This window comes from Mytilus galloprovincialis, chromosome 8 (assembly GCF_965363235.1).
Source record: "Mytilus galloprovincialis chromosome 8, xbMytGall1.hap1.1, whole genome shotgun sequence".
NCBI classification, from domain to species: domain Eukaryota; kingdom Metazoa; phylum Mollusca; class Bivalvia; order Mytilida; family Mytilidae; genus Mytilus; species Mytilus galloprovincialis.
In genome coordinates this window covers 7,323,720-7,342,484 of record NC_134845.1, presented here as the reverse complement: position 1 = coordinate 7,342,484, position 18,765 = coordinate 7,323,720, and the positions used below count along the sequence as shown (strand labels likewise).

The following is an 18,765-nucleotide window of genomic DNA, read 5'->3' as shown; positions in this document are numbered from 1 at the left end:
ACTTAAGCGAAAATATTGTAAAATTTGAGCGATTTCTGTTGTAACGTGTAACCGGGCGATCAATGGATCCGTATCTGAATACATCAGGATATCAAGTGTTCAAATAAAATTTGCACCACAACCAGTTGTCCTATTCAAAACAATCAACACATCCATAAATGGATTTACAACGAAAAATATACACAGCGCAATGCACATAAATCAAAATGCAAGTCGAAGTTCCTCATTCACAATTTATAAACACACTGTATCATAACAAAGTATATATACACAATGTCACTATGCAATCACTATGTAACATGTATCAGACCGATTTATTCACAATGTAACTAACAGATTACTATGCAACATGCACATGGCCCTTTATTTCACGAGGTCACCAACAGATTACTTTGCAACATGCATCAAGTAAGTATCATACAAAACGTATGAACACAAAATCAAATAAATATTATACAACTTCTATTTACACCGTTCACCAATATGTAGTATCACCTTGTTAGCCTGCAACTAACAACAATAACACAATGACACAATTATACATGCACAAATCCTTCAATGCACAAGAAATATATATATAAACACAGCTGAACCCACGCACTAACTATCCCTTTGAGTTCCCACACAATGAATATAATCCAAACTGGTAAGAGTTTACACAGTGCACTTTCACTAATACACTTCCACAATATTACAACTTCCAACACCAGCAAGTAGACACCTTGTATTTTCACTAATACAAATCAATGAAGTATTCACACGTCCACATAGTACAACTTGCAACACCAGCAAGTATACACCTTGTATTCTCACTAATACAATAACATATTATATATATGAGTTTCTCTTTACACATTATATTACAATCACTATTGCAACATCCATATGTAAATCCTAACACTATTGATATATATATCCTTTGGAATCACTTAATTCACTCTACTTACCAGTTGGAAAATACTCCCTGATGTTATCACTTCAACGGTCCACATAAAACTGAAAAAGTTTCTCTGTCTTGAGCTGGTTTATATACTACCATGTAGAACGGTCCATTATACTTGAAGGGGTGAAAAATAAGATTATACCAACTTTAGGGGTGTTTTAACACATACACGGTGCTCCAACTATGAAAAACTTATAAACATATAGAACCACAATTGATAGGGAAAGACAACTGGTGTTTCATATCAAAATAAATAAACTATGACCGATTTTCGTTACACTGTAATAAAGTTCTTTTTTTATTTCGATATTACGTCAATTTCTCCTATAAGTTCAACAGAAAAAAGGTACCTTTGCACAAATGTATTCTTCTTTCGTTCGGTGACCCCCTATTTAGTATAAGATAAAGTTTATTTATAGAAAAATTTAGCGAAATCCTATATTAAATAAAATAATCGATTTAGACCCGCGAGCCCCCTTAAGTGAGATAATCTGTTACACAGATTGACTGGTAATCCAATTTACTATATACTTATTGAAACTTTTATTAAAGTATTAAATCTGTTACCCATGCATAATCATATGTCAATTCTTAATAATGTCTATAAACATTTGTCTGCACTTGCATGCATGGCTGCATCATTGCATTAATGTGGAAATTTAAATCATTTAAAAGTCTTTCATTTAAAAAGTTCTAACGGGAGATAATTTGGAAAAAAATAATAATAAAAAAATAGGAAAAAAGTCTATACATTAATTTGCCATTAATTTGAAATAAATTTTTATATACATGTACTACAAAATATTTGAAATATATATATTTGGGGCAATAAATTGAATAAATGTTCAGGATCTATTCTTATATACATTGCGTTTTCATAACAATCACTCTTATGTTGGCATGATTAATCTTTGAATTTTGAAATACAAATGATTTTTTACACTAGGAAAAAGTAAAATCACAAAAATACTGAACTCAGGGTAAGATCTTATCGGAAAGTCCATAATCACATGGCAAAATCAATTGAAAAAAAAACACATCAAAAACGAATGACAAGAACTGTCATATTCCTTACTTGGCATTTTCAAATGTAAAAAATGAGGGTTTCTTTTTGCGCTTAACCTCTTACTTGTACGACAGTCGCATCAAATTTGATAATATTGATAATGATGCGTGAACGAAAACAAACAGACATAATAGGTATAATAGGTAAAAATGACACAAAAAAAAGGTAAAAAGACTAATTCGGGAGGTCACATTCGTGAAAGGAACGGGATTGTAGTAACGACATAAGGACCGTATCCGATATCATCTATACAACAAATATTCCATAACGGTCAACCAACTCGTGATAGTGTCCATAAAATTTACGAAGTGATGATTTCAGCTTTCTATGCTTCACTATTGAGAAGCTGAATCATCTCTTTTGTCATAAAGTTTTGTTTTCAACCAACCCTCATAGTCAATTTCTAGATATAAATCCTAATCAAGTGGCGAAATCAAGAGCTCAAACACATCAAACGAAGGGATAACAACTGTCATATTCCTGACTTGTTATGGGCATTTCGTCTATAGAAAATGGTGGATAAAACCTGGTTTTATAGCAATAAACCTCTCACTTTGATGACAGTCTCATCAAATTCCGTTATATTTACAATGATGCGTGAACTAAACAGACATAATAAATAAAATAGTCAAAATATGGGTACAGCAGTCATCATTGTGTAACAATTGTAAAAAAATCAATTAAACAGAACACACAAACATATATCTACAAACACATTCATTGATTCGCGTGTATGACGTCAGAATTTTTTTTACGTCATATATATATTTGTCGTTCAATGTATATACAAACAATTTTAAAATTTCACACGGGCAATGTTAGCATACAGGAATAGGTTGTTTTTGGTGTATCTTGCACAATGTCAAATCTGGAATAAATGATGAATGTATATACATCTATGTTTTGCTGTATAAGGATAATATACAAAACGAAAGTAGTAACAGCATCTGTTGCTTTCTTAATTTATATCAGTAGGATAGAAAATATGTTGCTTTTGATGACGAAAATTATGAAGTTAGTAGAACAAATAACGTTACAATTCATTAAAAGTATACTTATTGGACTATTTTTGGTAACTTAAAGGGTTTCATGCTAATGAAATATGACTATGACTTTTTTTTAAATTTATGAACAGCATCATATAACATTACGGTTAAGACTGGAGACCAAAAGGGATCGGGGACAGATGTAAATGTCTATATCATTCTGCATGGAAAAGGTGTCCAGACAAATGAGTGCAAACTTGATAACTTTTTTAAAAACGATTTTGAAAGAGGCGAGATTGATAGATTTTCTATTGATTCCGATGTCAACATGTCTGAAGTCCAGAGAATTGAACTACGGCGAGACAATTGTGGTTTGTACAGTAACTGGTATTTAGATTGGATTGAAGTGACCAATAAGAAAAATAGCATTACATTCATATTCCCTGCATTGAAATGGATCAAAGCAAATGGTCGTTACTTTTTCAATCACCACACATGTTTACCTCAGGATGATCTATTCTTAGAAACAAGAAAACTAGAGCTGCAGACAATGCAGGCTGAATATCAGCTGCAGGTGAAGACAACACCTGATATGGCTGGATTGCCTGCTCAGGTAAGGTTTTAGCTAAACAGTAAAAAGAAATGTTGAATAACATTAATCTACACATTAATCCCCTAAGTATGAAACGAATCTGAGGGAACAACTTCACACAAAATAACAGTCTTAATAATGTTTAAATTTGGCTTTCAAGTTTTTCATCTGGGCGTCGCTGGTTAGTCTTGTGTGGACGTGGCGCGCGTCTGGCGTATTAAAATTTTAACTAGGTACCTGTTATTGGCTATTAATCGTTTTTTCTCTGGCCTATACTTTCTCCCATTTATTTGTATTATAGTCCTGTCATGTAATGTGTCATTTTACTGTTATAATTAACATTGCCATTAAAGCGGGAGGTTTGGCATGCCACTACACCAGGTTCAACCCATCATTTTTATCTTCAAATGCCATGTACCAAGTCAGGAAAATGGCAAATGGTTTATTATAGTTCGTTTCTGTGTGTGTTACATTTTGATGTTGTGTTTCTGTTGTGTCGTAGTTCTCTTATATTTGATGCGTTCCCCTCAGTCTTAGTTTGTAATTCGGATTTGTTTTTTCTCTATCGATTTATGAATTTCAAACAGCGGTATACTACTGTTGCCTTTATTTTATATGTCTATTTCCTTACCTATGCGCAAAGATCAAAATCCTAGTTTGCAGTTTAAAAAGAGGAAGGATGAATATCCCCGGGATAAATTTTACACTCGGACGTTTAAACAATTTCTGTTATAATATCAACAGTATGACACTTCAGGAAATTACTTCGTCGATTGTTTTACAATTACATAAAACTGATTTTTTAAACGTCTGACGTAATGTAAATGTGAATCTACATATGATGATAAACGTTAGAGCAAGTGCGTTATGACACTTGGTTTTCGCTATTTCGACATTTGCAAGAAAAGCTTAATTTTTACAAAGTCCGATTGCTGCTAATTAGAACTTGTTCGAACATTTGCTGATGTTAGCTATTTGTTATAACTCTTCATACACTCTGTTGAAAAATATAGGCATAAGAGCTCTTATATTGTTTATTTCGGGTATTATATACAACTGTAACATTTATAAATACAGACATTACGACTCGTTTTTATTTTGCTGTTATAGCTTCAACATATAAATTACGGGGAAAATCATGGTGACAAAAACTAGAATTTGCATGGTTTTTATTTTCCATTCTTTATTAATTTTCAAATAAAGAAGCTACTCTCCTCCCCAAAAAAGTGACCATTGAGATTGATTTTTTTTTAACGATTTGAATGGTATAGGTACGCATAAAGGTAAGCATTACACAAATCATTATAAAGACTTGGGTACACTTATAGCTAAACAACAGTTTGTTTTAAGGTTTTAAGATTGGTACCATCATCACTATTTCATCTCAAGACTATATTTAAGCATTCAAACTTAAAATGAAGTTTACACTAAACTGCAAGGATTGTAGGGATCCTAACCTAGTTATGGAATTAATTCTTTTAAATCAATCTTGTGTGATGATCTTCTTTCAATGTTATCTGTTACTTTTAAGGATTTACTTTACAGGGGAAAGTGTTTATAAGACTTCAAATTTCGTTAGTATGTTTTTTGTACGCTTGTATGTTACATTATGCAAAGGTTGAACACATAATGTGTACTTACAGAAGGCATTTCATTGTTGTCCTTGTAATACTGTATTTATTTTGTATGAATAAAAAGTGTATATGTGGATACGTGTAGTTGCAGAATTTTGTTTACATACAATCTGTTTAGCAAAATAAATATTTGCCTTTTAGCACCCTTGTTAAATGTTACCTGACAAAACATCATATTTAATATGCTATTTTTTCATTCAGGTGAAAACATTACCAGAAGATGAGAAATTTTCATTCCATTACGAAGTGAGCTTAGATTTATTATCAGTTAACACACATTGACATCCATAATAATGACAAATCCTTATTTTAATTTTTAATGTTCGAGTTATAAAAAAGTATTGCAATATCTTTACAACATATCTGTTGGAAACTGTCATATTCCTGACTTGCTACAGGCGTTTACTTATTTAGAAGATGATTGTTGAAACCTGGTTTTATAGCTAGGGTACCTTTCAATTACCTGACAGTTGAAGTAAATTTCAATATAACTGACACTTTATCAATTATTTGCAAATCTGCTTTATTAAAATTTTGGTATAAAATTGTCAATGAAAAAACTAATAAAGGACATTAGCACAAAACTAATGATACGCATACTTCCATAATGTTGATGATCGTGATATACTCAGACTTAACTGTCCAGATCAAACAAAGCTTTAAACTTGAAAGTGTGGCCGAAAAATGACACTGCTTATTTGTCCAACACAGAATTTAGTTGACTAGAAAGTGATTAAGTAGATTTATTCGAAATTATAACGAATGACACGTATGTTTTTGATAAAAAATATTTACTTGCTAAACATAATAGTATATTAGTCACAACAAAAGTAACGATACACAAGTTTGAACTCCAATTTATCATCATATATAACAAATAGGAATAATTGTTAAAATATCCAATGAAAACATTCATTTGCAAAGCATATGCATACGAATAAAAAGAGTCTGCCCGAATTGGAAAGTGTGAAAATACTGTGTTATTGAATACAGGGATCAAATTAAAGTTGGCACCTAATTAAGTATTCAAATGTCTGCAAAAACATACAACATCTTCAGCAGACTGTTATTGTTTTAAGTTCTAATATCGATTTTTGAATTTTGTGTGAAAATACGATTTTTTAATTATCAAAAAAATGCTCCAAAACATGTTTGGTTTTAACCTCAAATCAAGAAGGCAATTATTTACCCCTGGTAATACAATGCATTCAATTCCGTTATATATGGAAAATACATTGCCTTGTATCGTTTTTTTTTTGGTTGACTTGTATATGTTAATTTTCTCCTTTAACACAGGCCAACTTTGCTTTAGAAGGCATAGCATTAAAAGCAGAAAGCTTCAAGCTGACGCTGATGAACAAATGTGAATGGCAAGATTTTGAAGACGTAAAGACTGTGTATACTAAAGCTTTTGGAGTTCCAGAGGTAATGAATTACAATGTTAATCGTTATTTATTTAGTTGCCATCCTTAGGGATTTAAATATTAAAACATTGCAACAAATTTCAAAGGTTAATATTAATTCTTATATAGCAGATAATGAAGTGTTAAACGTTCTAAAGTGTGAGTTATGAAAGACTTGCTAGGGATTGAGATGAAACAATATATAACAGTAATGGTGATTCATAAAATATAGGACTCTTCAGATATTCAGACGAGGATTTAATCCGTGATGTTCTACTGCTATTATTGTTTGACTGATGACTCTCTGTGGAAAGCACGGACCTGAATGTAGAAGAATTTCAGATTACATTCATGTAATAGAAACAGCATTGAGATTGTAAATACAACAAGCAATTATCTAAAGGGCATATGGCTTACCATTCATGAATATTGGAGTATTTGCCTGATGAAACGGATCTTATTGTATAGACGTATGTCATTCGCAAATTTTTAAGTTATGGAAAAACATTAACCTGTTTTATTTATTTAAACTTAAAACATTTTTTTAAAAATTTTATTTGTTGTCAGTTAACTACAAAGACGGATACAAATCATTTTCGCAGTGTGCAAAAAAAAAATGTCATCATTTATCATTACAAGGCATTTTTTAAAGTACAATTATAATTACACCACAATTACATTAAGCGATTCGCATGTGAAAAAAAAAAAATCGACGGAAATTCGTACATTCACAAAATTACAAAGAAAAACATACGTTTTAAAGCATACAATTTTAATTGAACTATAAAAAAGTCAAGATTCTAAAACTTCACCGATTTTTTTGAAAAAAGGATGAAAAGAAATATCAATGAATTAATAAATATCTCAATAATTAGTATCTAAACTAAATGTGATGTAATAAGAGTTTGAATAGTCATAGACTAATCATTTTTTTTTAAATTGCTGAATGCTACTATTACTTTCTATTCATAAAATATGTTATTAAAAGACAACAAAGCTATAAACATATATATCAAAACATACATAAACACAATTCAAAATGTAAAACAATATTATACCGGCAAATCAACATCCGTCAAACGCAACCAATCACAGTTCCAGGTCTATGCAATAAGCGATCAACAAATGCAGCTTTGGACAAATGCGTCTTAAGTCCTTTTTAAATAGCTCGAGTGATTGTTCATTACAAAGATTTACTGGAACGTTATTCCACAGAGACTCTGCCGCTACATCGAACTTCTTGTATGTAAAATGCCTGTACCAAGACAGGAATATGACAGTTCTTGTCCATTCGTTTTTGATGTGTTTTGTCATTTGATTTTGCCATGTGATTAGGAACTTTCCGATTTGATTTTCCTCTGAGTTCAGTATTTTTGTGATTTTACTTTTCACCCTACATTTTGCTATGTGCATTTTTTTGGCATCTCGATTAGAGCAGCCTTTCAAGATTTCAACGATCATGGTGGTTTTTGAAAATGTTTGATTTCACTAAAATACGAAAGAGCAAGTCAATACAAGGAATTAAATGTGTAAAGCAACAGTAAATATTGGCATTGTGATTTTAGTGCATTTCATCAATTAACATCAATTTTATCTAAACATCATAACGATAATTTATTATATTCAGATACTATACATATACATGAACATACAAAAAAGGCGTATTGAATATTTCTTATGAATAAAAGTGACATAAAAGAAAAAACGAAAACAAAAAAAACAGAAGTTCATTATTTATGTTTTTGTAATATATCTGTAACCTTTACAAACAGAGTTCAAAATACTTCAACGACGATGCTCATTTTGGACGACAGAGACTAAGCAGTTTGAATTCTTTATTGATAGAGCTGTGCACAACGATTCCACAAAAGTAAGTGTTGTTTGTCAGTATTCAGAGTCAGATGTTACATGTCAATAACAACGGGATTTATTAATCTTGAAATTGACTACTTTTTTTTTTATCCCAGTTTATTAATTGAGTTAAATAACAATACAAAAAATGTTTAATATATAATAATACATTTACACAGCAACACCCCAATTCATTGGCATATTCGTTAAGAAAGCTGAATTTAATTACGTAAATAAAGGCAACAGTAGTTATCCGATTTCAAGAATTTATTTGTCGCAATATATTGTGTAAAAACATAATCTGAATTTCAGAAACATTTATAGTTGGTCATATCATAGATTTGATTCACCTAGAAAGCTGCCTGATGAAGCTAGTTTGTGTAGCAAATATTGCGTGAATCTATAACATATAAAATCTTTTTGTATAACACCCATTATTGTGTTTAAGTTACACTCGTAGGCATGTATGTATATATCGTTCTCATTCTTGTTAAATGTGGGCAGAATTTGATAATTGTGATTTATTAATATCAAGTCATTATATAGTCAAAGTTTGGTTTTTGCTTTCTAACAAATAAAAGCAACAGCAGTATACCGCTGTTCAAACTCATAAATCCATGGACAAAAAACAAAATCGGGGTAACAAACTAAAACTTGCTTTGTACATTGTAAATAAAGTGCAAAAAGTGTTCCGTACATGTTGTATCAATTGGGTATACTAGTTTTAATGTCGTAGATTTGGAGTAACTGAAGATATGATCAAGCCATTCCTAGAAGGCAAGACAATGTCCCAAGCAGTGGACGGAAAGAAATTGTTCATTGTAGACCTAGCGATATTAGAAGGCTGTCCAACTAAGCACGACTACCTTGTAGTAAGTATGAAGCAATTAAAGGTAGCATGTTTTTAATCTTTAATGTTTTGTACACGAAACATATGGAGTGGCTTGAATAAAATTAAGAATGGAAATGTGAAATGAGTAAAAGAGACAACAACACACCAAAGAGCACAAAAATCAGCCAAAGGCCACCGATGGGTTTTCAATACAGCGAGAAAATCGCACAGCCGAAGACGTGCTTTAGCAGGCCTCTTAATACAAAAATATACTATTTCAGTGATAATGGACGTCATACTAAACTCAGAAATATATAAATGAACTAAAATTAAAAATCATACAAGACAAAGGCCAGATGCCTCTGACTTGGGCAAATCGCCAATCGCACAACTGAAGTATTCCGTTGACATTCAAACGTGTATTTAAAAAAATTATAACGTATGAAACGTTATTTTTTCTTTAAATAATCGATAAATATGGACCTCGTATTCCATTTTAAAACATATGTATGCTTGATTTAAGGATTTTTTGAACACATAAAGAAAAACATACAAGGTTTTGTATTTACCAAAAGAAAAAAAAAACCTATACTAAATACATTATAATTAGTAACTTGTAGATATAATGGTACAATGTACCACTATCAATTCAAAACATTGCTGAAACGACAGCCCTTAAACAGTGTTTTTAGGCGTTTAAAATTTTTGTTAATTCGAACGTCACTGATGAGTTTTTTGAAGACCAAAAGCCGGTCGGGCGAAAATACAAAATTTCAATCCTAGTATCTATGATGTGTGTATTTGTCTAGCAACGCTTCTTTATTTTCTATTTGAAACATAGTTATCACATTACAAAAAACAAAATGGAGTTTATGTTTTGCGCATTTTATTTTTGCAGATGACTTGTCCCTTGGCTCTGTTTTATTTCAACGATGACAAAAAACTTATGCCAATAGCCATACAGCTGTTTCAACAGAAAGGACCGACCAATCCGGTGAGTTATTATTTTCTGATAAAGTAAATCAGATAACAAAAAAATTAAAAGCAATGCAATGGTTATGTTCTAAAAGAATTAATTCGGTTATAAACTGATCAATTGCTGACATTGTTGGTCATTAACAAGCCAAATGTTCATTTTAAATAACAAAAGATAGAGGATAGAGGACCAACAGGTTGAAAAGTAGACATTATTACATTGACTTTCATGATCACATCAGTCGAAATAAAAACATTTTGAGTATATTTCACATAATTGTTACAATACATTTTACAAACTGAAATTAGATATTAAAAAAAAAGTTCGTCAGAATTGTTTTACTAATTTGAATTAAAACGGAACAACGAAACATCCAAATGAGTCAATATCTATAATTAATTTCAGTAATGGTAACGTATTTTCCTGTAGCTCAGTCCAAATCGTACACTTGGATAAGTACGATAGTTTCTTTTTAAAGCTGAGACATTTTCACATATATGGTTTAATTTTCGGGGGTAAAATCCCTCTTTTAACACAATAAGTTCTTTGAAAATTTAGTACTTTGAACAAATTTAATAGCTCCATAGTTTTTACACATTAATTCTATGTTCCTCTACTTTCCAAATCAACACAAATGGTGAAGCTCAGTCACTTTTTTAACATAGAAACATGGCTGATATCACTAAACGGAGAATGTTTGTTTACACACAACTTTTGTATTACTCATTGTGAGGCGCATTAGAGATATTGACTCAGATGTCGAAGACGATGATGTAAAAATTCCGGGAAACGGGAAAAGCTGAATGACCAAAAAAAAATATACAATTGCATCTTAAGTAAACTTTCCCTGATAGAGTTCTAACCTTAGATTTGAAATTATGTAATAATATACACATGTTTTGATTCAGATATAATTAAATTTACATGTATGTTTCAGAAGAATCTGTTATTTTGATTGGTTAACAACGATTGTGCGTCATACTGAATTTCACCTTCATATCCCAAATGAAGTTGAACATTCATGATGACACAAGTTATCACAAAAAAGTGCACAGGTTATTTAAAGAAATAAATGATAAATATTGTCAACGGGTACAAATAAATCCAAAAAATGAAAGTTTGAAGGTGTTTTCTTTGTCAAATGTTTGCATTTTCTCATTATTACTATAACAGGTATTCCTACCGTCAGATCCAGAGTACACCTGGATGTCGGCAAAGATGTGGTACAGCCTAGCTGATTCTACATACCACCAAGCTCTTACTCATCTAAGTATAAATAATAAACATTCGAAATATATGTTATAACAATATCTTCTTCTTGTAAATTTCATTTAATGGATTTTTTTACTCAGGTATTCACATAAAATGTTTTTCTTAATTTTGAATATTTTATAATTGCCTTTTTCGCTTGCTAAAGTTTCAAATTTAAAAATAAAATATGTAATTTGTTGCAATGGAATGTGATGTTGTAAAAGGTCATTGTTACAGTTAAACTGTGATGTTTTGTTTACAACTAAGTACTTGAAAGGTTGGAGAAAGTTCTTTAAGTGGAATATATTTGTGAAATTCAAAAGGCGAATGAAGTTTTTTTTTAATTCCATGGGTATGAATCCTGCTTACGTGTGGTAATTATCTTTATTTAAACCTTTTTATATTTTCAAATAAGTTTTATTCGAAAAATTATGGTTTTGATTATATTGTTGTAGATTACACTCACTTGATGATGGAAGGAATAAGTGTCGCAACGAAAAGACATCTTGCGCTACAACATCCAATTTTGAAATTACTAGATCCACATTTTTTGTATCTTATGGCTATAGATAGGTATGTTTTCCAATGTCGACATTTTGTACCTATCAGTGTTTCACATTTGGGAGTTTTCCGACTTGTTTTTTCTCTAGAGTACGGTATTCTTGTTGATTTAATTTTATCATGCATAATAATGTCAATGTTTACGTTAAACTTTAAAAATATACTACAAGAGATGCAAAAGGTACCAAACGGGACATTTATTAGTCGAAATAAGAATACACATCACGAACCAGGTGTGGTTTCAGGTCCTCATGAAGGGTAATCAGATCATGTGTGGCACGGGTCATGTACAATTGTGTACAGAATTGTTACAACGTTGCCAATGAATAAATATTTTGTTTTATGAGTTTGAAGTACGTATATATCTAGATTTTTATACCTTATTAATTACAAATAAATGGTTACATCAATGTCATCAACAATGATTTAAAGTTATAAACATTGCTATATAATTGGGATGTTTAGCCACCACGGTTTTTAAAATGTCCTGTACCAAGTCAGGAACATGGCAGTTGTTATAAAATAGTTGTGTCTATGTATGTTGGCGTTTGTTTTTAATGCACCTCAATGTTACTGTTGATTGCCTCTTTTAATTGATGTGTTTTACTCGGCTTCAGATTGTAGCCGGGATTCCCCCCCTCAATTAATTTATATAAATTTTGAACAGCGGAATACTAACTGTTGCCTTTTTTTGTTTAAACCAAAGTAATCATATTTAAAAATTGTATATATCTCTTAGCATATTACCTTTTAAACATAATATATATAATATATATAATAATTAAAGATGTACTAGTAAATTAAGGTGGTACCTAACACTACAGGGAGATAACTCTGTAAAATCAGCTAAACGTTTTAATTACGTTGTGTTTTTAAGGTAATCTTAAGCTTCTTAATGATCAAAATTAGTGTTTGTCAAACTGCTATATAACCAGTGTATTTTTTCTGATCAACTGGTTGGTTCAAATGTTTCAAAATTTTTATGTTTTTGTGAAAGGGTCAAAGTAAATACTTTGTCAAAATTTTATGAAAATTAAACGAGCCAAATTAATTTTAGTGAAAGTGTTGGGTACCACCTTAAATGAGTATTCAGGCACATTATTTTCAACAATTACAGTAAATGCACACACAAAAAACGTGATTTGTACTAAAAAATAAATAAATAAACTTGAAAGATTAAAAAACCCGCTTAAGTATAAATTTCTATATATAAAAACCTGAAACAAATAGGATACACTGTTATCTCTCAAATGAAAGTGACATACGTCATTTCACATTATTTCATTAATGTTTTTATAAAAATTATTTACCAGTCAGGGGCTTTCTATATCGTGATTGACATTATTTCTGTTCATTTTTAGACGCATGTTACTTATGGTAGTTTTGGACACATTTTTTATCCTAGTTTTTGGAATAAGATGTTTTATTTTTTGTGAGTCACTTTTCAATCCTACATGAATAGTTTTCATCAATACCACACAACTACACACCATTAATAAGATACAGTTTTTGTGAAATTTATAAATTGAGTTTTTAATATATTACAAATAAGTCAAACAGAGATGCCCAGTAAGGACTTATATAACCCAGGTATAGATAGCTATAGTACAACATGGTATAATATTTTTTAAACTGTTGTATTTAAATACTTTTGAATAGTTTTGATCGATCTAGCCATCCAATTGTTTGTGTATTATAAAAAAGTACCCTTCAATATCTTTTAGACACAAATAGATAATATAAATTTTTATCTATTCGTTTGATGTGCTTGAACTTTGTATTTTGCCATTTGACAAGGGTCTTTCTAAATCGAATTTTCCTTAGAGTTCTCTATTTTTGTTATTCTACTTATATATTTTTATCATTCAGTCTTGCACTTGTCGCATTGATAAACGATGGTGGAATCATAGACACAAATTCAAATGCAGGAATCAAAGGTCATTTTGATATAATGAGAAAGAGGTGAGAGTAAATATTAAATATAAATGATACGATATGTGAGTGTCAATTAGAAAACTCTTCAGCAAAGTCACGATTAGTAAAAGTCGACCATTATAAGTAAAAGACTTTTTAATGTTAAAAACAGTTCTATGACTATTCTGGATGAGTATATCAAACATTCTAATATGACTTTCTTCATTTGATTTGAATACACACTCGTGATACAGCACGAATAAAAAGTATGTCAATATTGACTCCTACGTTGTATGTTTTTGTGAAAGATATACCAGTGGCCAATTTGTGTTAAATTCGTCAATTAACTGTGACGTAAGAACATAAATATTGACGGAACAATGCCCGAATGTGATAGTCGTCAAAACACAGAAAATTAAACAACTGATGAATAGAATAAAGTAAGATTTATTAAATGTGTTCGATAATCAAGTAAGTATAGTAATGTAATCGAGTTATTTCTAAAATATTTATTTGAAGTCTGAATACATGAAAACTTGGTTGAAGCGATACACAACCATCTTCCGTCAATGGATTATACCATTTTATGTCACAAAGATCTAGACCATTTACTTTTTTCCGTTAGAAACACAGACAATAATTATATTTTCTTAAGAATCTAACTTTATCCTTCTTTAAAATGTCATATATTTAACTGTACATCAATGAAGCATGTCACTTATTCAGTTTGCATTGTCTTTTACATCAATTTCAATATTGGGTTGAAGTACTGGGACACAAACAGCGCTCTGATTTATAAAAATGACGGTCTTTCTTCCATTAGAATAGAAATGAATTATTCCGACTTGTTGATTTTACCAATCCAAGGAATCGATCGTGGTAAAATTTGACAAAAAAGTCTAAACCGTGTAGATACCAATTTAATTTAAGGGCCCATGAATTATATTTGAAAGGATATAGCGCCTGTAATATGTCAAAAGTTTGTACACGTGGAAAAAAATTCGATAAGAGAACTAAACGGGAACAATCTATCGTCAAATCAATTCGTAAATTAGGTCAACATGAACAAACAGTAAAATAAACATTTTTTAATATGAATGCAAACCATAACCTTATAACAAAATCCACGGCAAATGCATATACAGATTCTATCTTTAGACGTAGCTTTCCAGAAAACTCTGTTGATGCTCACAACTCCTTTATTTAAAGTAATGTGTTGTTGGGGCAAGAGTGTATGCTTGATCTTTCAACTAAACATTAAAATAATTGTTAAAAGTGTATAGGTAATCCAATTTATTATAAACAAAATAGTAAGGATTTGGATTAAAAACAATTATGAGTAAAACAATTTGCAACCTAGTTTAAGAGTTTGTTGTGATGTCCGTCACTGTCTGAAGTTTGCAGAAACGTCATTTTATCCCGCTACATTCGATATGGGCTTGTCCAAAGTCAGGAGTCAGTAGAATTTTTCATAGGTTGCTGTATTTCAAATTTGTTTTTCGTTTATTGTTTTGCCGTTAAGCAGGTTGTTGATTTTTGTTTAAATATTGTTTTATATAATTTCATGCAGAATCCTTTTATACCTGAATTATATACTGAATAACATTAATTGTACCAAGTTTTCTACAGAAATTATTTTGCTTATCGTTAAAGATATATTATATTCGTTTCATCTTGACCCAGTAGGCTAGTCTTCTCGTTGAAAATCAAAACCACAACTTCATATATTATATAATTTCCAAAATAAATTTCACAGTACAGAAAAGCAAAAAACTGTCAATTTGTAAATATAAATTCCACTACTTTATTTTGTGATATGAAACTGTACGTAAGCTTCATGGTTTTGATTTTAACGATATATTTTTTGAATATTTTAGTATGTTTTTTTGGAAATTGGACTTACACGGAACCCTGCCAGAGGATTTAAAAAGTCGAGGGGTATGCTTACTTTTTCTTACATATTAATGTAAAATTTAGTCTATAACATTGTTGAATTGGAAACTTGGGGTTTTCTACATTTAGTCTTAGTCTGCGGGTGTCGTTTTTGTCACTGTTCTCTAATTTTTCGGATTTTAACGATATGCAACTTCTGACGTCTTTTAATCAGAAAAAATAAGGCGTTCTTCATCCTCTTTGTACCTGTCAACACATAAGGCCTCGACCAGTACTCGCCACATCTTCCTAACAGTATCTGTTTCAGTGCAACACTGATTGGTTTTGTGATACAGATCATTGTTGGTTATAGTATTGGGGCTGAATATCTTACATGGCGTTGTCAGTTTGTTTTAGATTTATGAGTTTGACCGTCCCTTTGGTATCTTTCGTCCCTCTTTTATTACCACTGGGTCGATGTCTCTGCTGGTGGACATTTTGTCCCCGAGGACATCATCCGCCCAGTAGCAAAACTACAATTGCATGAACTTACGAAGATTAAACAGGAAACTGGCTCGGACGTCGCCCAGTATAAAAAGGTCCGAAGCAGACGTCACCATGGACACGGTGTCGTCTGATACGGCAGGTGTCCCCTCATCACCAGACATGACAAATATCTCAAACACGACTCATTCAGATCATCGTCCTAGTGACAATAGCAATATTACACATACACAGCCATGTTCAGTTCTCCTTAAAGACATTTTGGTGTTTGATGACACAGTACAACACTGTCGCATTTCAAAATGTGAGACCAAAGGCTGCAAAACTTGTGCTATTTTAATTACAGATGCTGAATTCACTAGCAATTTGACCAAGAAGTCATATTTTACCAGAAGTTACGATGATCTGAATTGTAAATCGATAAATGTCGTCTACGGATTAGAGTGCAACCTTTGCGGATTGGTATACGTCGGTGAAACGAAAGGAAGGCTAAACAAACGTATGTGCGGTCATAGATCAGACATTAACCTTAATGCTAACGACATTCTATACCAGCATTTCAATCAGCCCGATCATTCCATCGTTTCTATGACAGTTCGCATTATCGAAAAGATATACCATAGCTCTAACAATCCTAATCTTTCAACGACTCTCCGTAGACAAAAAGAAGACTATTGGATTAGACAATTGGGAACTGCAACACCTTATGGCTGCAATGACAAAATTGATGGTATAGGTATTCTATCTAGTCCTTCGTGTAACTCGGTGAATGTGATGAATATTTTCAACTCGACTCCTCGACGTAGACGCAGTCATGGTCATCGTCATTATACATCACCTTCTCTGCATGATGTCTCTATTAATGACTTGCTGCCATTCATACAAAAGCCGTTAGGTATTCATCACATTCGCACGAAACTTTATTCATTACCCCTTTCAAAACTTCATTCTCTGTTTAATTTATGTTTGGAATCCACTGTTACAAACCCTCATTCAAACCAATACAAACTTGAAGCTATAATTTCGGATATTGCAAGTCACAGACTTTTCAGGCCAGTTCGCATTGGAAAAGATGAAAAAGAGAAAAGATCTTTTCTTAATCTGTCCTTTGCCAACAAAGGTCTCGATGGCGTCAACCTAGGCAATATCCTTCATCATAAATTAGTGCAATCGAAAATACCTCCTTATTTCAAAGACCAGTCTGTACCAATAATTTCTTATACCTATACCAAACCTATTGCAACTAAAATTTTCAATTACAAACGCGTTTTGCAGGATCTCGATATTGACGACTTCAAGTCTAAACCTCCTGATTGCACTTGTGCTAGTTCCAAATTCACATATAATCCTGCTGGCCACGTTATTACCGGTGACCTTAACATTGTTAATAACACTTCTCTACGAAATGTGTTATCGAAAGGTCCCAAATATCGTGAGCCAAAATCCATCAATTGGAAATACAACTTTAAAATTTTGATGGATTCAGTCGAGGATTATGCCAGGCAATGGGCTAAGCGCGAGAAGGAAGACGTAGACACTCTTTCCGAATGGATTAAGGCAGTGAGGTCGTTGATACAAATCAGAATTAAGAAACTGAATGGGTCCATCAATGCCCATGCTACGTCAATCTTTAAAGACCCAAATGTTGCAAAACACCTATCCGACCTCCATGACAAATATGTTGTTGTCCCCGCAGATAAAGCCCCAAATAACATCGTTTTTGTGTGTAAAATTCACTACATCAACTGCTTGATAAACGAATTAGGTATTGACAATTCACTTGGAAACTCAACATATACCCTCACGACACTTACCAAAGAGGAAATCCTGGATAATCATAGGTCTGTTCTATGTTCCTTTGGAATTTCAACCAAGGATGAAGAACTGGATCTTCCATCACTGTATTGGATACCTAAACTACATAAGTGTCCTTACAAGCAACGGTATATTGCTGGGTCTTCCAAGTGCTCCACGAAACCTCTTTCTAAATTATTAACATATATTTTATCAGCAATCAAAGACGGGCTTCAAAGTTATTGTGAAACTGCCTATTCTAGAGGTGGCGTGAATCAGATGTGGATACTTAAAAATTCAAAAGATCTTTTAGAGTACATACAATCTAACTCTCTTTCATCTTGTAACAGTATTAAAACATTTGACTTTTCTACCCTGTACACAAGTATTCCACATTCCAAACTAAAAGACAAATTAAAAGAGTTGGTATTACTTTGCTTCATAAAAAAGAATGGCCAACGTAGATACAAGTATCTTGTCTTAGGGAGGGATAAATCCTACTTTGTAAAGAATCACTCTGATTCAAACAAAAAATTCTCTGAAACTGATATTATCAAGATGCTTGATTTCTTGATTGACAACATAT

The 18,765-nt window shown here is 31.7% G+C and overlaps 1 protein-coding gene across 1 annotated transcript in view; it reads left to right on the top strand.

Annotated features, from left to right (window-relative positions):
- The window catches only part of LOC143084969 (allene oxide synthase-lipoxygenase protein-like), a 36,143-nt gene that overhangs the window by 3,431 nt on the left and 13,947 nt on the right, over positions 1-18,765 (top strand). The window contains exons 3-12 of the mRNA XM_076261065.1: positions 3,145-3,608; positions 5,423-5,467; positions 6,518-6,646; positions 8,397-8,494; positions 9,212-9,347; positions 10,206-10,301; positions 11,457-11,553; positions 11,990-12,107; positions 13,965-14,057; positions 15,887-15,947. Coding sequence (XP_076117180.1) covers positions 3,145-3,608; positions 5,423-5,467; positions 6,518-6,646; positions 8,397-8,494; positions 9,212-9,347; positions 10,206-10,301; positions 11,457-11,553; positions 11,990-12,107; positions 13,965-14,057; positions 15,887-15,947 — 1,337 coding nt within the window. The remainder of the gene's footprint in view (positions 1-3,144; positions 3,609-5,422; positions 5,468-6,517; positions 6,647-8,396; positions 8,495-9,211; positions 9,348-10,205; positions 10,302-11,456; positions 11,554-11,989; positions 12,108-13,964; positions 14,058-15,886; positions 15,948-18,765) is intronic.